General features: G+C 40.2%; 1 protein-coding gene across 1 annotated transcript in view; it reads right to left on the bottom strand.

Moving 5' to 3' along the window:
* The window catches only part of ARSJ (arylsulfatase family member J), a 40,918-nt gene extending 18,867 nt beyond the window's left edge, over window positions 1-22,051 (bottom strand). The window contains exon 1 of the mRNA XM_042466615.1: window positions 21,662-22,051. Within this exon, the coding sequence (XP_042322549.1) occupies window positions 21,662-21,969 (308 nt within the window). The 5' untranslated portion in view covers window positions 21,970-22,051. The remainder of the gene's footprint in view (window positions 1-21,661) is intronic.
* Window positions 22,052-22,317: the final 266 nt, after the last annotated feature.

Below are 22,317 nucleotides of genomic sequence, written 5' to 3'. Positions count from 1 at the left end.
CTCTCTCTCTCACGGAGTGTGTATATATATATATATGTGTGTGTGTGTGTGTGTGTGTGTGTGTGTGTGTGTGTGTGACTGAAGGTGCACAGCACAAGGGAATTTAGGTAGTCAATCTAGCCATCAAAGGCACTATACTACCTCCAGCATCTTATGGATAATTAAACCATTGTATTCTTATGGAATTTTGATGAAAATTAGGATGGCTGGTTAGGAAATGTGGTGCTCCAGTTATGGCTTATTTAGGGCTCCTTGACCACTAATTATTATTAATAATAATAATAATAATAATAATAATAATAATAATAATAATAATAATGTTTATTTCTAGCCTGCTTTTCCAAAGATCAAAGCAGGTTACAACATGAATACATCAAACAGTATACAATATAAAATATACCAAACATAAAACAATATAATATTGTGTAATATTGTATAATATAATTCTTCACATATAACTGTATAGTGGTAGCAGTTCAAATGCAGGTGCTCATTATTGCAGCCATGACTTCCAAAGAGAGTTGAAAAATGCAGCCAGTTGTGTTGATTCATATCCATAAGCCAGGTCTAGCAGTTTTCATTCCTACCTGAAGTAAACCTGGGTGGGTTACACACCGCCATGAAAGTACGGAGTCAGTTCGTACTAGGGTTAGGAAGGTGCGGTCCGTACAAAATGGCGGCTCCCCTTCCACATGGGGGCCGCCATGACGACGTCACGACTGCGCCGCCTCTATACGGGGGCGGCGTGGATGTGATGTCGTTGGTCCTGCCAGGGCGCTTAGTGCGCCCTTTCCGCGAACCAGGAAGGAGCTTTCTGGTTTGCGGCGCTGCTTTGCAGCGCTGGGCGCAGCCTTCAGACAGCTGCACCCAGCGAAGCAAGGGAGAAAGAGGCCAAGCAGCCCCTTTCTCCTTCTCCCTGCCGCTGCGGGGTGTCCTGAAAAGCGGCGGATCGGGGCCTCAGCAGCTGCCGTTCTGGCAGCTGAGGCCCCGATACACAGGGGAAAGGGGCAGGTACAGCCCGCCCCAAATGGGTGGTCTGTAACCCGTCCTAGTCTGCAAAGAGATCTTATAGCACATTTGAGACTAAGGCGCCTTACAGATGGGCCTAAGCGGCGCCGTCGTTGCGCCAGGAATACACACGAGGGGCGGCGCTTCCAGATGCGCCTTGCCCCTCGCGCGTATTCCATACGGCAAGATGGCGACGCCTTATACAGACAGGCGCGGCCATCTTGATGTAACGGACGCACAGCGTCCGGACATCTAAACCTGGAAGAGCCGTCGCGAGTGCGTGCTTTGGCACTTGCGGCGGCTCTTCCGGGTTGCCGGAAGGAGTGCGATTTCTGCACTCCTTTTTTGCAGCGCAGAGGAGTCGTGCAGTTTGGCTGCTGCGGCTCCTCCGCGCTGCAACCGGCAGCGGCCCAAAACCGCCCCTTTTGGGCGGTTTGTAACGAGCCTAAGAGCCTGAACATGCAAGCCAAAATAAAGCCGCTTTGGGTCACTTTGGAGGTATGCTGTTTAAATTATGCATGCACCCTAAGAGGCCAGAAGCCATGCCAAAACCATGCTCCATCCTAAGGACAGCATACTTCCAAAGGGACCTGAAGCAGCTTTATTTTGGCCTGTCTGTTCAGGCCCTAACTGAAAGAGAAAAGTTGGTAACATAAGCTTTTGTAGACTTGAGTCTACATCCTCAGATGCTATTAGTCCTAAGTGATCATTCAAGATCAAGGCATGCCAAATATACCTTAGGACAGAGAAAGACACAGGTCATGATGATGATTTTTATTTATAGCCTTTCCCCAAAAATTCTGACTCAAAGCAAAACAAAACATACCTCATCATAGGATTCTCTGATAATATTTCTAATTTTGATGTATGATTGTGAAAACTGGATAGTAAAGAAAGCCAACAGGAAGGAAATAAGTTCATTCAAAATGTGGTGCTGGAGAAAAGCTTTATAGATACTGTGGACCTCCAAAAAGACAAATAAATAAGCCTAAGAGAAAATTAAGCATGAACTCAGTACAAGCAAAGATGACTACTAAGGCGGTTGAACTTTCTTGAGATGACATGACTCACTGGAAAAGATTATAATGCTTGGTAAAGTGGAAGGCAATGGGCCACATTAAAGGTAGAATGATTCAATTAAGGAAGCCATGGCCTAGAGCTTGCAAGATGTGAGTGGGTTAGTTGATGACGAGGGCTAATAGAAATCTTTCATTCATAGTGTTGCCATATGTCAAAAATTGACTTGACAGCGAATAACAACAGTTTCAGGTGGATCTGCATGGTTGAAATAATGCAATTTGATACCACTTTAACTGACATGGCTTCACCTTAGAGAATCCTGGGGTTTATAATTTTGTGAGACACTGACATTCTTTGCCAGAGAAAGCTAAAGACTTTGTAAAACTATGAATCCCAGGATTCCATATGATGGAGCTACAACACTTAAAGTGGTGTGAAGCTGCACCCGTAAAATACAGATTTTTTTTAATAGGTGAAGATTAAAGCAGACCTAAACTATTCACAATATTAAGATAATTTACAAATATACATAAAAACATAAAAAACAGTTCTGTTTAGAACAATATAGCACCCTCTCCTAGCCCATTCTTTAAAAGCCTTCTGATGGAGTACGTGGACTCCAACACTGGCTCTGAATCATCAAAAATGGCACACACGGTGTCAGTTTATTGCTATGACTTATAGGGTCAGTCAGAATAAGATTGCAAGGGTACGGGAGTGCCCAGCACCACTTCTGCCTTCCCCTGCATCATGATGATATATAAAAATAGCAGACATTCTTATGAATTTCCCTTCTCCAGTTCATATACCAGTACAGTGGTGCCTCGGGATACGAAATGATCGGGTTACGAAATTTCCGGGATACGAAAAAGTTGGATTGGCAAAAACTGTTTCGGGTTACGAAATATTTTTCGGGTTACGAAATTCATTTCGGCGCGAAATTCAAATGCTGCAAAGTGCAGCTATAGGCTTTCCAGTGCTAACGAAAAAGTGTTTCGGGTTACGAAATTTTCGGGTTACGAAAGGAATGGCGGAACGAATTAATTTCGTAACCCGAGGCACCACTGTAGCTGAATTATGCTCTGAAGTGAGACAATTTAAACTCATTGTAAAACATTAATAGTAGTATGTAATATAAAATTTAAAATGTGATCATCTATAAATATGGACACGTTTTAAAAAATGTACAAACTGGGCAATTCTGGGGACCTACCTTTCTCTGTTCTACAACATGTGTCTGTTAATTTAGTCACCTCATATTTACTTTTATTGTATGAAGAAAAAGGACCATTAACATTAGTATACAGGGGATTCACATGTAGTACTCTGATGTAATTCATGCAACAACCCTGTAAGCCTTACAAAATTTAAAATATTCAAAACACTGGCGTGTTACAGACCACCCAAAATGGGAAGTCTCATGCCGCTGCTGGTTGCTGCATCCGGGAACCGCAGCAGCCAAACCGCACGGTTCCCGGGTGCAGCAAGAAAGAAGCGCCAAAATGGGGCTTCTTTCTGTGCCCTGGAAGTGGTGCCACAAGGCGCAATGCTATGCATCCGGACGCTATGCATCCGCAATGTCAAAATGGCGGCACCCATCTGTATAGGGCGCTGCCATTTTGACACACTCGTTACGTGTGAGGGGCAAGGTGCGTCAGGAAGCGCCGCCCCTCACGCGTAATGACGGCGCCTCATGGGCTCATCTGTAACACGCCACTGTTAATTTAACTATGGGCTGAAACAGACCAGCACCTTCAGCCAGCTTCAAGTTGGCTTGGGTGTGTGGCATTTACACTTGCCATGTCCCCAGGTTACCCAGAAGTTGCGCCAACAATTACATGCCGGGCGGTTTTCAGGTGACTTGGAGGTGTGGTCTTCAGATGCCACATGCCCTGGAGCCCTTGAAAAGCCAACTCCAGAGGCAAGGGCAAGGCTTTTTTTCCATCGTAAATAGGAGTAGATTTCTTCTGCTACTATTTGGGGTGAAAGCTGGCTGGATTGGGGCTACACATCTGTTTGCCACAGTCCCAATCCAGCCTAAATGGGGTGGCTCCAAGCCATCTGTTTCATCCCTATAAGAAGAAATTTCTAGCCAAGGCTTTTCTGAATCTCAGGAGTTTATTCTCAGGAGAATAGGGAATTAACACTTATTTAAATCCTGTAAATAATGACAGGATACAGTCACTTTTAGGGTTAAGTGTGAGTTTGCTGCTGGGTGAAATTGCTGCCACTACTGCCGGGTGTCTGCAACCCAAGTCCCAGCTGTACTCCGCTGGCTGCTTTGCAAAAACGAACATCTCCCATTGTTGCAAAGCAGCTGGCTGAGCATGGCTGGGACCCAGGTTATAGTTGCCCGGCAGCAACAGCAGTAATTTCACATGCAATACCTGTGTTTAACCACAATAGGGACTGTATCCCACTTGGGATAATTTGCATTATTTACAGTGTGATAAATGTCCATGCCTACTTTAGATGGAACCCACAAAAGCTTATGTCAGAATTTTCTTTTTCTCAATTAAACAGTGGTAATACATGTAGTGGCATTCCCAGCCCTGGTGTCACCAAGTGTGTAGGGGCTGCTGGGAGTGGTGGCAGCCAAAAAGGTGTGCTTGGCCCTATCCTTTGCTTCTGCAGTGGATATCTCCTCATCAACAGGCCTGTGCCACCACAAGTCAGGAGGGCCTAACTGGGTGTCACCCCTCTTCTGGAGTGAGACCTGGTGTGATCCACATGCCCTGCACCCCTCTAGTGAATACATTATTCCCTTATATCTTTTTATGCTGAAGCAGACTGTCACAGTAAGGTCTTTGCAATTTAAGTGTTTCAGCCTAAAGTTGAGAGAATGATTTGACTAAGAAACCTCTACAGTCTGTGAGGAACTCACTCATCATGGGGAAAGGGATTTCAGCAACATGCTAATATTTGATGTTTATTTTCCTTTATATTGCTTTTAATTATGGTTTAATTATATTTATCTTTTATAGATTTTTTAAACAATGTGAGTTTTTATCTGAATCTGTTTTACTTTTTATTAGCCATTTTGCATCTCAAAGCTAAAAAAAGCAGAAAATAAATAAATGTTTGGACTGTGAGCAAGGCACATAGACTGCTGGGATATGGCATATTCAGCTGGGACTGTGTATGATAACTCAGGATAAAACTGAATCACCACTGGAAAATATTTTCAACATCACCCATGTTATTTTTTTGTTGTTGTTGTTGCTCCAATTACAGCTCAAACTGTTTCCATATATGGGTTCTTTAAAGGTATAAGATATTCCACTAGTTGTGAAATATTATAAGGCCCCTGGAATGTATAGGACTATTCTGAAACTTAGAACTATTCTTCAGAAATCAGTTTGTGAACTGTATACTACCTATATGCTTGGTGTAAATGTGAGCATATTAGGCCCCATTGTGGCTTTTCAGTAATGTGAGGAGACTGTTAAAAGCTGGATTTCATAAGCAGGAAGTGCCTAAAAGATTAATTTGGTAGTAAAAACAGTTTATATAAGGAAATTATTTTAGTTTGGCTCAACACGACCTACATACTTTTATGCCTAGTATTAACAGTTGATAAGCAAACAGCGCGAGGCATGTGCAAAATATTTTAAGGCCACTGTTCCCTGGCTGAAGCTGTATCAGGGGTCATAGACAGCTTTGTATTTTGATAATAATTGTATTTTCCCCTCTGAAACAGCCATACACAGGTATGAATATTATGCTACTAATTCAAATGGTTCCTAAGCAAAACAGGATCACATTACAATGCAGTCTCATACATATCTACTGAAAAAAGCAGTCCTCATTGAGTTCACTTTGTCTTATTCAGGTAAATGGGTAAAGATCTGCAGCCTCAAATCTACCGTAAATCCAATTGCTAGTCTCAACCAGATCATTGAATAAATGGGATTTAAATAAGTGTTAATTCCCTATTCATAACTGAATCACTGGCCTACTCTAGTTGGGTATGATAGTTAGCCATAGTTTGTTAATTATTAGCGAGGAGCCTCTTCACACTACAAAGTTTTACCACTATGGCCCAAAACACACAGGTCAAAAGAAGCAGCTTTTGGCCACTTTGGGGGCATAGTGTTTAGATGACACAGGCCCCCAAAGTGCCTAGAAACCACTCTGATGCTGCAAAAAGGAGCCTGCTGCCTCTGCAAAAAGAAGTCGATTTCTACCAACTTCTGGCTGGCATGGCTTGGGACCTGTGGAGGCAGCCTGGTTTGGGAGTGAGCCATGCGGTTGTCATGGTTGCAGCCCAATCGTGGCCTGAGGCTGCTCTGTCCAGCCATCTGCTTCACCTCTTTGATTCTATTTTAATTGTTTCCACTGCATTATAAGGAATCCTTTGGTGAGGCACTAGAGCTCTCCAGCAGAGACTTCTAAGTACCCATCTTTAAACTGCAAATTCCAGGACTCCATAGGAAAGAACCGTGGGAGTGAAAGTGAAATAACAGTGCTATAATTCTGAAAAGACTGTAGGATGACTTTATGTTGCCTTCAGGTTCAGAGCCGGCAAACATCAGAATACAGTACGCCCCCCTGCATCTGAGGGGAATACCATGTCTAGATTTACCATGGATAGAAAAAATCATGAATAATGATGAACCCTATCTTTCTGGTGGAAGTTGACCATATAGTCAAATTGAAGGACCTCCAGATACCTAGGGAGTCCTTTTTTAAAAAAAGAGTTGTTGCTAAGTTAAAACCGCAGTTACTGCTCCCACAGATACCGGGGCTGAAATGTACCAATTGCTGGGGAAGATCAGATGGAGATGAATTTGTCCCCATGTCCTTCTACTGTGGACTTCTACTGTGTTCTGATTGGTTAGTTGGCAGGGGGTTAGGATTTTGGGCCAGATAGACCTTAAGTTAGATCAGAACTCTTCTTACAACCTCAATAATAAGAAGATAGTGCTGTGTCTGTGACAGTATTTCAGGAGATATGATCACCTCTTAATATTTACATTCCACTGGGAGGTAAAAATAATAGCATGGATGAACAAGTAGAGTTTGCTGCATACACTTCAAGAGATCACACATGGAAAACACTGCTCACCTCTCCGACATTTCTTTTAATGACTCAATTTCCTCCAGTATTACTACTAAGCAAGGAATTCTTCTTATTTTTTAAAAAAGAAACACCCTCCCCCCGCTTTTCATATACAGTATTAGAATAGCCCCCCTACCCCTTTTTACACATTCTATTGCCTGCTCTGGGCCTTTGGGAAAGTGAAATGTTAATGGAAATAATATAAATACTACCGTCCAAATAGACTTTGCCCTAAAGGCACAGTATCATTGGCTCATTTCCCAACACACACTTGTTTCTCTTCCATACTCTACATTTTTTAAAAAGTGGAAAACACACAAGTGCAGAGACTGTAACACAAATGAGTTCAATGGTATGCTTAAATGGCTCCCTTGCTGTAAAACTGACATGTTCCACCCTGCTTAATGGAACTCTGGCCATGTCTAACAAGCCGAGTCCAACAAATCTACTCATTGTTTATAGATAGATTTGAATCTAGAATACTTCACATGCGAATCAAACATCTGCTTTCCGAAAAACACCTCATTCTCATGTTATATCAGGTTGCAGAGCAAAGGGTACTGGGTTATATGGTTATGGCAAAGACAAGCTTGCAGTAACCAAAGAACTGAATTCCAGGACTTGTAGTAAATCAGCCAAGCATGGACTGATCTGAAGAAAAGGTGACCCCAATTGTGTAACATCATCTGGCATTCCAGCCCCATAAAACAGATTAATTTTTATATTCCCCGCTGTCTATATTTATTTGATTAGATACTGCTGAACATTTTCCAGGTGTTTCAGAGTAATTGCCTTTTTCAAGATTTCATGAAGATCTTACTTCCTTCTATCACTTTTAAAAACAACTGAAAAGTATGAAAGGAAAAAACACCAAGTAAATGTATAAGACACTCATTTCTAATAAAGAAAGTTGCATATTCCTGAAAGATGTTTGTCATTCCTAAATAAAGTTATTGGATGGTGCTGACTGCTTCACAAAGATCACACCTCCTGTTTTATTCAAATCATTACATTTATATTCCTTTTTTTCTTCCATGAAAATAATAGCAGTATATGTAGGGCAATGATCAGATCCAGATATGGTTGTTTTTTAAAAAAACTTACTACATCATGTGGCTTTTGCAAATCAGTAGAAATGACTACATGATGAGTCAAATTAACCTCCTTAGGAGTACCTTTCTATTACAGAAGAATCTATTGACTTCCACAAAAATTATGTCTTAAAATATGTTTTAAGAAATTAAAATCCTGACACCTGCTTGCATATCACCTCTCTATTTATTTACCAACAATTTGGTTACGTGTTTTCCTTTACTTCCACATACAGATACTTAGAAAACAGTGATGCATTATATAATTAGCACAGGAATTTCTCTGTCATCCAATATAATTTCTCTGTCCTCCAAGTACTATGGCTGTGTTCAGAAGTAAACTTTCCCTCTACATTTACAATGTCTTAATTGAATATAATTGAAATTTATTTCACTGTTCTTGCTTTTTTAAGTTGTCCAGGTGGATAAAAATGGTTTATTTGTTTTGTTTTGTTTTTCAGTTAGCAAAAATTATTCACAAGATGGTGAAAGCAGATTTTTTTGAATAAGAAAATATTTTTAACCCAGTAAATTCTCAAAATACAACTACATTAACGACTGGCACTGGGAAAGCTGTGTGTGTGTGTGGGGGGGGGGGACCCAAAGTATGCCAGTTGAGAGTACACATGAATAACAGCAGGAAAAAACATTGCATGTTCTGGCACTTTTCATACTCCCTGAAAAACTATGAGGAACAGGGGAAGCCATGTCCAAAAATTCTTCGATTCTATAGTCCTTTTTTTTTCTCCACCCCTGCATCTCTCCCAGCACAAAAATATAGCCAATTTTACATAAGCATCTTGAACAGTCTACCATGATCTCAAGACATTCCTAGCAAAATTAGGAATTATAATGATCTAAATGACTCCCACATTAACTAGGGAAGTAGATTGTTCTTCAGTGCTTGTGTGAGCCAATATAAAGTAAGTAAATCCTGAGGAGTGTTAGTGAAGGCCATCCAAAATGCTATTTCATTCAATGTTATGCAATGGCCAGGAACTGATAAAAAGGAAAATGAAATGAGAAAAACTTGGAGAAAACATTGGACATGGAATTCTAAATCTAAGAGGGAAAATCCTTCTTTTTGGTGCAGCAAAAAGGCTCCATAAATTGTTCCATATCATGGGTGCATGACTCCATCTCTAGCTCATGATCTCCAGATACCTCAAACTGTGCATGTATAACACATGACATTATTTAAGCATTATGAAGAGCTGGGTAAAAGGAATGTAGTGGGCCCTTGGTATTTGCTGAGGTGTCCGCTGAGGTTTTTTCAGGCCTTCCCAGGGATATCAAAAACCATGGATGCTCAAGTCCCATTACATACAATAGTGCAGTAAAATGGTGTCCCTTATTTAAAATAATAAAATGAAGCTTGGCTTTTGCGGGGGGGGGGGGGGGTTGTGTGTGGATATTTTCAAACCATAGTTGGTTGAATATGTAGATACACAATCTGTGGATATGGGGGACTGACTGTAAACTATAAAAATTATTATTTTTGTGCTCCTAATAGAGGGTGTATCACTTGGTCTTCCCCTTCACTCTTCAGTTAAAACACACAGGGCATGCTGAGTTTTTCCCTTCAGAAGGATCCAGTACTAGGAGAGTAAGCACACAACAGAATTAAAGCAATTTGACACCATTTTAACTGTCATGACTCTGTCCTACAGATTCCAGGGCTTAGTAGTCCAGTGAGGTATTCAGTCTTGTCTGTCAGAGAGCTATAGTACCTCACCAAACTATAAATATAAACTCCTTTAATTCTGCAGTGTAGATACACCAGGCTTCTCAGAAGGGACGTCGGGGCTCCTTCTGAGAAAAATAGAGCTGATCTGTTTTTAAGGATTACAGAAGCTGTTCAAGAGGACCACAGAAGACATCAATCCCATGGGAAGAACTATGAGTTTGGTCTCAAGGACTTGTTCTTTGGAAGTTTACAATAACTATGCTGAAACATAAATTTAAAGGTTAAATGCAGCCATGTGACTGCTGAAGATGTATGTTTTCAATATACAAAGTAAGTGAAATACAAAGAAGATAATTGTTTGGAATTATTTTCTTTTGTTATTTGTGTATGTACAGAGGGGAAATGCATTTGAATGAACTCTGCCTAACTGTTAGTGAATAATAGGTTAGATCTGGAGAGTAAGCATGCAGAATCACTAAGTGTCAGGAATTCATTTTTTACCCTGTTTCTTTCATCCATGCAAAAGTAAGCCCTTAGGAACCATAGCAGTGCAGATAAGTAATATTGGATGAGATGGTTCTGGAATTAAAAAAGAAGGTGGATTGAGGGAAAATGTGCAATTCCATATCTATCACATTGGTATATATTAATAGCTAGCATATTCTTTCCTCTGCAGAAGGATATGACTTGGATCTCCATGTTGGGTAGGTGTATTTATTTTAAGTATAGGTAAGGAGATGAATTGGCAAATTAAGATGGAGATTGGTCAAATGAAAAGAACATCTATCATCTACAGTATCCCACTATCATTGACAAAGTGATCATTTCAGGAGATGCCAAGTCTATTCTGTGTTTTTCTCATTGTTAAAAATGAGAGTAGAAAGTTTTAGCCATTACTTATCAGAATAATGCTGCATCAGTGTTTTTAGCAAGAAAATCTTTGGAAATAATATGGCCAGAATCCAGTGCTATGTTTCTGCAAAGTTCACATGAATTGAACTTGAAACATGCTTGATCATAATATGTTTTTTTCAACATTCATTACAGTACGTTAATACTGTATACTGTATTGCTTATTGAGTTTTAAATTATAATGTCTAACGAAGAGTTCTTTCACTGTTACATATGGAATTTGTAATACGCTCCAAAACTGGAGCGTGTCCAGAGGAGGGCGACTAAAATGGTGAAAGGTCTGGAAACCTTGCCCTATGAAGAATGACTCAGGGAGCTGGGGATGTTTAGCCTGGAGAAGAGAAGGTTAAGAGGTGATATGATAGCCCTGTTTAAATAGATGCAAGCTACAGGAAAAGAGATTCCACCTCAACATTAGGAAGAACTTCCTGACAGTAAGGGCTGTTCGACAGTGGAGCACACTCCCTCGGAGTGTAGTGGAGTCTCCTTCCTTGGAGGTCTTTAAGTAGAGGCTAGATGGCCATCTGCGGGGGATGCTTTGATTTGGATTTCCTGCATGGCAGGGGGTTGGACTGGATGGCCCTTGCGGTCTCTTCCAACTCTATGATTTTATGATTAATTTCCTGACGTGATTCTGTTATTTTGACTACTTAAATAGTACTATTGAAGCACTATATTCCTGCTTATACTATATTTCAGACAACTCAGAAACCAGCAGGAACCTATTTTACTGTTCTGAGTATGTATCAGTGAAAACTATGAGGCAAACTGGAGAGGTCGTGAGAACTCTAATAGTATCATGTTGTTATTGGCTTCCCTGAAAATCTTCATTGTTCACTATTCAGCACAGGATCACTGAGCTTGATAGGCCATTGATCCAAAAAGACTATTGGAACAACTGTTTTACAAGAAATCAGATCCAGTGTTTCAATTAAAGTAGAATAGTAGTGATGTTTTAAAACACAGTGTCACATGAATGCAAACTTGGAATAAGCACCACAGGCTGTTGATATATATTTTATGTAGGCCCAGTGGGGCCCAAACTCCTGCCAAATGACATAAAGATTCATCAAGAAGAAGAAAGCCAGTACTGCCAAATAATATATTGAATATTATCTTCCCAATAAAATCTAATGTTATGCACCATTTAAAAATGATATATTTGTCTAGCACCTACTTTTTTCTCTTCACAATTAAGGAATCTTGTTTAACATATTCCCATATTACATTCACAGTCATATCTTCCACAGTAAATGTAGTGCAAACAACTGCAACTTTAGCACACATTATTAAATGCACTGGGTTGGATCCATATTTAGTCATACTTTGAGCAGATACTGTACATTGAAATCAAAGAGGCTTAGGCCAATCATGAGTAATTTTCTGAATGTACATTGTGCATGTCAACACATCTACCCAAGTATGGCTAAATCTGGATCTGATCCATTAAGTAGTGATCAAAGCATATTTTGTCCTCTTCTGTTTAATTTGCAAACGTCTTTAAATAAGAACTGATAACTTTTGTTCCTTTTCTTTAAAATGGTTAAAATTGTTAACACCTTCTCTTGCAGTGCAACACTAACACCACAACTGAATGCTCCAATTACTCTCATTGTGTTTACTGTGAATTACATCTTTCATTCTGTTCCACATTTGCTATATTTGACTAACTTTCTTTCAGGTCTAAAATTCACTTTGAATATTTCCATCTTGTATTTAAGATTACTTGTCCATTTGTTCCAAGACTGCTAACTATTATCTGCTATTTTAAATGAAGGGCTGTGGCAAAAACTGCACAAAGGACCACCTGTAAAACAATGTTTGTTTCATTTGTAGTTTGAAAGAAGATTAGCAGAAATAAGGAAAACCTGAACATCATGCTATAAAGAGGTTCAATTTATAGTGTTGTGTGAATTCAAGTCATTTTCATATTCTGTTGACCCTAAGGAGAACCTATCATGGGGTTTTCCTGGCAAGTTTCTTCAGAGGGAGTTTGCTATTGTCTTCCTATGAGGCTGAGAGTGTGGCTTGCCTAAGGTCACCCTGTGAGTTTTACAGCTGGTTTCCAGAATTGTAGTCCAATGCTCAAGCCACTATGAATGAATAACAAAATAAATAAATAAATAAATAAATAAACTAAAAATACAATGGAAAACTATGACCCAATAAAAATATGAGCTTAATTTCATTCAAATTAAAGAAAAGCACTTTTCAAATAAATCAGCAATCAGTTCCTTGAGAATGCTAAGTAAGTCTAACTCTCCTATTTTAACAATTATAATGAAATAATCTATTCAGTAAGAGCTCAATACAAAATGGAATAAATCCCATGTAAAATTAAGAAGACGAGCAAATTAGAAGAGCATAGCCTTCTTCCACATCCCCTCTTTTTCATATCAGTTTGATATTACAGAAATGTTTTATGAAGGTAGCCGAGAGGTTACTTCAGTGTAGAAAGCTCTCCATGTCGTAAGGACTTCCATGATCATATTTGGAGAACCTACTGGTTCAGCATAAGGGATGCCAGGGCACTTGGTCAGGATAGATCAATTACGATCAGAGTCTACATAATCCCTTCACTGATAGGAGTGATGGTGGATGATAGGCTTTGAGCTTACACAGACGTCTAAGATTACTTTCCTCTGGGGGTGAGACTCCTTTGTCCAGAGACAGTCACTGTGATTGTCCAGCCATTTAAAGACTTCCAGTTCTATTCTTCCCTCCTGGGAACTTTACTTTAATCCGAAAACTGTCTTGGATATATTTTGGCCTATAAGTATACCTTCTCGGGCGCTACCAATTTGGTCTTATTTTGAGCTCAGACAGACACTCTGTCCGTATCTTGCCTGATTCCTCAGCATTTGCCAGTAGCTGCAGAGCGATTTAACTTCACAGAAAAACTTCCTCTCCCAATTGGATCCTCTGCTTATGGAATCAGGTACAGTAACACACTTATTGCAATCCTAAAAGTCACTATCTGCTGCTTCCTTTTATATTGCTAGTTCTTACACATGTGTGTGAGTGTGTGTGTGTTTTTGGATGAAAGTTGATTTCCCCTTTTGCTGTTATAAATAAACCTATATTTGGACCTTGCAATTTGAAATTCTGTTTCTTGGAACCATTATACACAGGCTTGAGCACTGCTTTTAGTTGCCCAAAGTCCTCCCAGCAGCATCACTTCAGCTAATAAAATCCCCTCTATTAAATATTGGTTGTGGGTACCCTCTGGGACTCTGGCATTTTGGGTAACAATATCAATATAACTCAAAATTTCAGTTTTTTGAAGCTCTACTAAAAATGCTTCTTTCCCTTTGACTAAACACTGAAAATTTATATAGCCTGTGTATACCAGCAATATGAGAGCCACAAATTCCTCAAGGATTCATAGAAAAAGGGAAATATTTGTGCCTTGCTACTACAGAGGGCAACATTAGATCTATTATAGCACAGCAGAATTTGGCAGAATGATATAACAAAATATTATTTTGATATAATGTGTATGGAACTAATTACCCAGAGGATGGGGTGAGTTTTCCCTTATTAGATGTGTTCAAGCAGAGAACAGACATCCCTGTGTTGCCTTCTGGGTAAATACCCCATAAAGCAAGTCCCTTACAGTCAAGAATGCAGTATCTTGCACCCAGATTCATCTGATGAATCACTTATGCCTGACTTCAAGGTGGTATATGTTTTCTTTTTAATTCAAAAGATTAAACACTTGTCTAGCCAATACTGTTTTGCCTTCATGGTGTGACTACATGTGAAATACTATTTACAGTATTGATCAGTCACTTTGAAAGGGGCATCATATACCTGGAAAATATCCAGGCTGCCAAGATGACCAAGACATTGGAATAACTCACCTGCAAGGAAAGGTTCTATTGTTTGGGGCTGTTTACCTTTAAAAACCCAAGCTGAGACATGGAAGACAGGGCAAATGTCTCCAAAATTATGCATGTTATGAAGGAAGTTGACAGGCAGAAACTCTTTCTCCTTCTCGCATAAAACCGAAATGCATACTAAAACTCATATGATCATGATGCTAGGGAGTGAAAAATGGGTTCTTTTAAACTACTGTTTTGTTTTGCTCCAGTGAATTTATGGAGAGTGACCATAAAAGCACACCAATAAAGCAAATTGATGGCTTGAAATCCCAGACAAAATGGTGCTCAGAATTCTTGTCTATACTCAGAGCCAAAGACGTTGCTGGGCAAATGGTAATTGATAAGGCAGGCGGGCCAGCATCATGAGCTGGAGAAATTCATATTCAGATCTTCAACACTATCATTAATATGTGGACTCTCTAAACTGGTGCTACTCACACTGATGGTCTATGGGCCGGTACCAGTCTGAGAGTCATTGGTTGCTGGTCCACTGCAAGTTTCCAGGAAAGAAAGAAACAGTTGTAGGCAATGGGCACAAAAATCAATGATCCCGAGGTGTCAGAAAATTACTTTTGAGATCTGGCAGACATTTACCACACTACTTCTCAACAGTTCCACCTTGTGAAGGGTAGGTAGGAGGGAACCTAAATCATAAGGAATAGGTGGCTAACTGATATCTTCCATGGACAAAATGAAGTCTGTATTTTTAAAAAAATCAGAAGAAGACTAGGACTTGGAAGGGCAGCCTATGAAAGAACTAGACAAGATCTTCAAGTGTAAAGGCAGATCACTAAATACCTAAAGTCAGGACCGTCTATGCCATATATTTCTATATCTAGGTGTGGTTGTGAAAGCTGGACAGTGAAGACAGCTGATAGGAAGGAACTAAACTAATTTGAAATATGGTACAAGGGAAGAGTTCTATAGATACTATGGACTGCCAAAAAGATAAATAAATGGGTTCAAGAGCAAATCAACCCTGAATAATTCCTAGAAGCCAAAAACACTAAACTGAGAATATTGTATTTTGGGCATATCATGAGAAAACATGACTCTTTAGGAAAGACAATAATGCTTTATAAAGTAGTAGGAAAAGAAGACCGCATTACAATTGACAGACTCAATCAAAGAAGCCATGGTCTTGAGTGTGCAAGACCTGAGTAGGGCTTTTGATGGCAGGGTGACTTAGTGGTCTCTCATTCATAGGGTTGCCATAAGTTGAAATTGACTTGATCACATTTAACAACAAACGGCTTGGTGATCTCTTGTACAGTTCTACTCCATACACTGAAGTGACTTGATGGCAATTAACAACCTCAAAGGACAATGTCCAAGAAGACCTGAAAGACTGCCTTTCATCTTCAACATTATCATTCCTATTTCTTTGTCCTGGGCTCACAGGAGTCAGCTTTTCTAATAATCTCTGGAAAATGAAAGCGGGCAGATCTGTTTGTGCTGAAGTCCTGTATTTGAAGCTTAGGGAAAAAGAATTCCTGCCACTGATTCTCTTGAAGTTTTAACATATTTTTAGATCCATTCGTTCACCAAGAATACAAATAGTTCAACAGGACATAAAGGCAATGAGAAAGACTTCTGTCCTCTTCTTAGAAGAGGGGAAAGAATTTACACCTTATTTATGTCTTACATATCTCCGTAATTTCATAGGTCAATTGTAACGTGTTCTGTCCAGGACTGCCCTAGCTTTTGTGGCATTCATTGGCTTTGAGTTAATATTAGCATCTCTCCTCCCCATCCGAAAACATATTATAATACTGCAGCACTTTAAACTATGTCTCTTCAAAGCAAAATTAAAGATGCTACTCATAACTATAAAAATACCTTGAACACAATTTAAGGGTAAAATAGACTGAAAGTTTGGTATAATAACTATTCTGAATAGGAGGAACCTGCAGAGCGCAGACTTTCTTTTTTTCTTTTTCGATATATCATATTGATGTTGAAATACACTTTGTTATTAGAGGAACTGGTACAACAATTGAAAATTAGAGAAGAGGAAACAAATTTATACGAGATAAACAAGAATGGTGGAGATCACTATGGAAGTGTAAAATACATGATGTAAACTTTGATGTAAGATCTAAGATATGACTAACGGATGGATGAAAGCTGATATGTTCCTTTATTGTGTTGTAATATGTTTTATGTGTATGTCTTAGTTTGTTTTGTTATATGTATTTATAATAATAATAAAAAAAAATACCTTGAACACAATTCATACTTTATTTTCCATAACTCTAAAACAGGAACACACTCCTGTGCATGAAAGTGTGCTCTATGTGTTGTGGATTGTGTCTTGCTCTAAAAGTAAAATGGCAAAGCAAATGAAGTTTCAATCATGCCAGTCTAGCACACTTTAAAGAAAATCAGACCAAAAGGAAGGGAAATCTCATTTTTCCTATAATGGTTTCCAAAAACACAGCAACTGGATTTTTAGACTCATTGTCTGAACAGCCTGCTTTAATAAGCACATGCACTCCTCCTCACCCAATTGATTTGTTTTAATTCTCTCCTTGCCTAATTTAAACAATATGAGCTTTATAGCTAGCAATCAAGATTGGCAATCTACATTTCTTCAGATTTCAGTTCTCTCCTGAGCCACGATGAAGTTCCAGTTTCTCCACAATTAATAGGGAAAGATCATCACCTAGACAAAAACATTTCTCATGGCCAGCTGAATGAAATATTGTCACATAGCCCTGAAGACCCTGCCTACCAGACATCTGTAAACTATAGGTCTGGTCTGCAGAGCATTTTCTGGTGACTCCATAACTGTCTCTCACTATGTTTCCAGCTCTTCCAACCAAGTTAAATCAGTTTTCATTTTATTAAAACAAGCTTGCTGATACTAATATAAGTGAAAGTGGGTTTTCACATTCATGCATCATGCTAATTTACATAATTCATCAGATACCTGGTAATTTGTACCATACATACAGAGATGTCATTCTCTTTCACTATACCTTTTCAAATATTTTAATACCAGAAGCAAGTGCCTCAGTACATGCCTGTGTGCAAATATAAAAGTAAAGATTCAATCATATAACAATTACTGAAGTAGCCACAAGGTGGGCAATTTCATTTGTGCATAACATATTACTGTAGACAACTTGTTTGCAAATGGACCACAATATGAGGTGGGGGTAGGGACATCCCTTACATGTCACATTTTAATTATATTGTAAACATAGCAGAGCCAATATGATATATTGGTTTGAACATTGGGCTCTGGAGCAGTGATGGTGAACCTTTTCGAGGCCGAGGGCCCAAATTGCAACCCAAAACCCACTTATCTATTGCAAAGTGCCATGTCCCTCTGGCTTTCTAGTAACAAACTCTGGCAAACTCTGTGCTGGGATGATGGCACATGTGCCCACAGAGAGGGCTCTGAGTGCCACCTCTGGCACACATGCCATAGGTTCACCATCACTGAGACTAGGTTTCAGATCCCCACTTGGCCATGGAAACACAATGGGTGACCTTGGGCAAGTCACACCTTTTCAGCCTCAGAGGAAGGCAAACCTCCTCTGAACAAATTTTGCCAAGAAAATCCTATGATAGGTTTCCTTACGGTTGCCAGAAGTCAGAAATGAGTTGATGGCACACAACAACAAAACATGTAAGACCATGGTTTTTCACCCCATTTCTGGAATGTATTTAGAATAATGAGAGCTACATGAAAAATAACATGTGAGGGAGAAACAGAAGTCTTGAAACCCTAAGAGCCTACATACCTAGAAAATGAGTAGGAGGAATAAAGGGCTTCATGCCTGTTCTTTAGGAAACCCAAACAGTCAAATAATTTTGAGAGGTGTGTCTTCTGTAGATAGTTGCCCCAACATTGAATGCCACTGTAAATGGCTGAAGAAGACACAGTGGTTCTGCGGCCCTTATACTGGATTTAATCTGAAAGCTCAAAGGTCAAAACCACGCAAAGTAAAATTGTAAACTGGAAAATTGGAAAAATAAAGATCTTTTGTACATCATGTTCAGAATGGATTATCACAGTTACAAACCAGACTCTATATATTTGATACAGCTGCTATAAAGTGTATAATTTTAGCTATTTTGGTGACATACATTTCTGACTCTGTGTAAGGAAAGGACATACTCAGTCCACCAACTTTTTTCTAAGAGATATGAAGCTAATCTGACTTGAAAATCATTAGTTTGGATAAACTGGAGTACAATTTTAGACAGTTACTTTCAGAAGCTATGTTACAGTCAGAATACATAAGTGGAACATAATATCTGGCTGTTCTCCAGTGCACTGTGTTACAAAATATAAAAAAGTTTGAAAGTGTTTTCAGTGAATGCATTCATTTTTGACCCCAGAACACAGCCATCTAAAAATACACTTGTAAATGTGTTTAATATGACATGAGGTGTTGTGTATTTATTTCTTTATAATTAAATATCTGTTAATTGCTTTTCAGTCCATCAGAGTAAAGCACAATAAAAAAGATTTTTACAACAAAAAAATGTTGTTTTTTTATAAAACAGATTTCGAACAATTACAAAAAAAAGTTTTAAAAACTAAAGACCATATGAAATAGTAGAATTTTGGCTGCCTGACAGAATCCACATCTATCCAAGGATAGATCCAGCCTTACAACATGGTACCTGTTATTACAAGAGTAGCACCTGAATTATAAGATCACACAGCTATTCCAAATGAAATTCTACTGCAACCAGCACTCCCTTTGGACTGCAGGATCCCCCCCCCATCAGTTGCAGGGTTTTCCCCCAACTGAGGTGTTAAGGATTGGCCAACTGGAGGCAGAGTGATTTTCTCATGACTTACAAGAAAAGATGGGAGCTAAGCAAGACAAGCAAATGGAACAACTTGAACTTTCATTCATTCACTTGCTGTTTCTGCTTGACTTTGCAAATGAGAACCTTCTGGTGCAAAGATTCAGATTTCCCTTTCTTCTCAAGTTATGTTAACAACTCAGACCTAGGAAGATGCCCACTTTTTGGCAGCTTTTATGTGAATGGAGTGACAAATAACCTTTAAGGATACCCCTGTAAATCAGCTGCTAAACTAATATTACAAAGTGAACAATTTAGTGCCAAATTTTCACTTAACAAACAATGGATTTAGCAAAATAGTTTTGATTTTATTATTATTAAGTCACTAACATCTTTAAATTTTGGTTAAGGGCAATCATTTCAAGTGATGTTCACTCTCTGAAGTTATACATATGTTCTGCCTGTTTTATACACACAAATAAAGAAGTGGTGGAATTCAAAGATATAGCCCTGTTAGTCTGGAAAATCAGTATGCAAAGGGATCTTGTAGTACCCTTGAGACTAAATGAAAGAAAGACATTGGTAAGCATGAGGTTTGGTAGACTTGACTCTACTTCCTCTGATTCAAATAGATTCAAGTCTACCAAATCTCATGTTACCAGTTTCTTTTGTTCAGTCAGTCTCAAAGGTGCTACAAGATCCCTTTGCACACCATTATTGTGTGTGTTTGTCCCTAAAGTACTTCAAAGGCCAGAAAACACAGAATCTCCAGCTACAAAACCTTCTCTGATAATAAAGGGGCAATTTTATACTCAGTTTATGGAGAAGACATGTCCCACTGAACTCAATGGGCCTTACTTTTTCACATGATTGTACATGAACCCCATTAGAGGTTTTGGAGACCACAAGGCTCTTTCCATGCCTATGAGCAGAGGATTAAAAGACTGGTGGTATATTTGAATTTTATGTGGTGTGAGAATCATAGTTGTTTGAGTATTGGACTATAACACTGGAGACCAAGGTTCGATTCCCAGCTCAGCCATGAAACCCATTGGGCAAGTCACATGCTCTCAGCCTCTGGAAAAGACAGTGGCAAAGCTATATAGTCTTTTGTGGGTTTTTCAGGCTATGTGGCCATGTTCTAGAAAAGTTTATTCCTGATGTTTTGCCAGCCACAGATGCAGGTGAAACATCAGGAATAAAGTCATCTAGAACATGGCCACATAGCCCAAAAAACCCGCAAAAGACTATAGGTGTCGGCCATGAAAGCCTTCGACTTCATAATGGCAAAGCTCCCCAGAACAAATCTTGCCAAATAAAAACCTCATAAAATGATCACCTTATATGGGACCTGACAAAATAAAAGTTAAAAATACTCATATGAATGCAAATTCATTATTATTATTATTATTATCCGCCCTTCTCCCAGGGCTGGGACTCAGGGCGGCTTACGACAACTTTACAAAACACCATACAGTTAAAAACATACAAAAACAGTATTTTAAAATAGAACAGATTACTTCAATAATTCAAACAAAGTCAGTGCTAAAAATCAAGTGCTTCAAAAAGATTAAAATGCTTAAAAATACATGAAAACAATATATCACAGCACTTCATCGCACGCCTTAAAACCTTTCTGTTTTAAAAGCCTGTCTAAACAAGTAGGTCTTAGTCTACTTGAGCTTCAAAGTCAGGTTCAGAAGGGGAGGACCTCTGGAAATCCCCCCTGGACAGAAGGTGGAAATGGAGGACATGTTCTGGGGAAAGGAGGACGTCTGGTCACCCTGGCTCAAAATGGAGGACAGTCTGGAATTCTTTCTGGACAGAAGGCTGAAATGGAGGACCTGTCTTGGAAAAAAAGGGCAGCTGGTCTCCCAAAATAGAAGACATTGTGGAATCCCTCCTGGAGAGAAGCTTGAAATGTAGGACCTGTCCTGGTCTCTCTGGCTCCAAAGGGCCATCATGACAGTCCTCCTGGACAGAAGGAGGTGAGAATGGACGGTCTGTCCTGGAAAAGGAGGACTCCTGGTCACTCTGGCTCAGAATGGAGGACAGTGTGAAGTTCCTCCTGGAGAGCAGCTTGAAATGTAGGACCTGCCCTGGTCGCCCTGGCTCCAAAGGGCCACCGTGACCTTCCTCCTGGACAGAAGGAGGCGGAAGGGTGGCCTTTCCTGGAGAAGGAGGACCAGCCTGCTCGCCCCGAGCCAGCCCCAGCCCCAGCCCTTACCTCCCGGTGATGAACTGGCTCCTGGACGGGGTGCACATGGGCTGGACGTAGTAGTTCTCCAGCTTGACGCCTTCGGCCGCCAGCCGGTCCAAGGTGGGCGTCCGGATCTCGGAGCCATGGTAGCCCACGTCCCGGAAGCCCTGGTCGTCCGCCAGGATGAAGACCAGGTGGGGCTGCTGCTGCTGCTGCTGCGAGGGGTCCGGCGGGGGCTCAGGCCCTTCTCCTTCTGGGAGCCCAGGGGCCTCTGAGCCGGAGCTGAGGAGGCTGAGCACGGAGAAGAAGCCGGCCAGCAAAGCCCCGGCTCGCATTTTCCCTCGGCAGAGCCGGGTCCGAGGGCAAGCCCCAGGCGGCCAAGTCCCTCCCTTCTGGGGGAGAGGAGGGTTAGGGAACTAGGCGGGCTCTGCTTCTGTTCCTCCCCTCGGGGCCCATGACGACCAGGCTGAGGGGCGCCCTTCATAAGAATAGCAAGAAGAAGAAGAAGAAGACTTGGATGTCTATCCCGCCTCTCCCCGGGAAAACCGAGGGCGCCCTCCTCTCCCCCCCATCCTCCTCAGCCCCTCCAAGGCAAGAAGGCGCTGAAGGTGGAGGAGAGCCAGGGGCCCCTCAGTCCTCTCTATCCAAACAGAAAGGTCCCGTCGCTCCTGAAGGGCGGGAAG

This window comes from Sceloporus undulatus, chromosome 5 (genome assembly GCF_019175285.1).
Source record: "Sceloporus undulatus isolate JIND9_A2432 ecotype Alabama chromosome 5, SceUnd_v1.1, whole genome shotgun sequence".
NCBI lineage: Eukaryota > Metazoa > Chordata > Lepidosauria > Squamata > Phrynosomatidae > Sceloporus > Sceloporus undulatus.
Note: the sequence above shows the minus strand (reverse complement) of the source record. Positions and strands in the feature narration are given on the sequence as shown.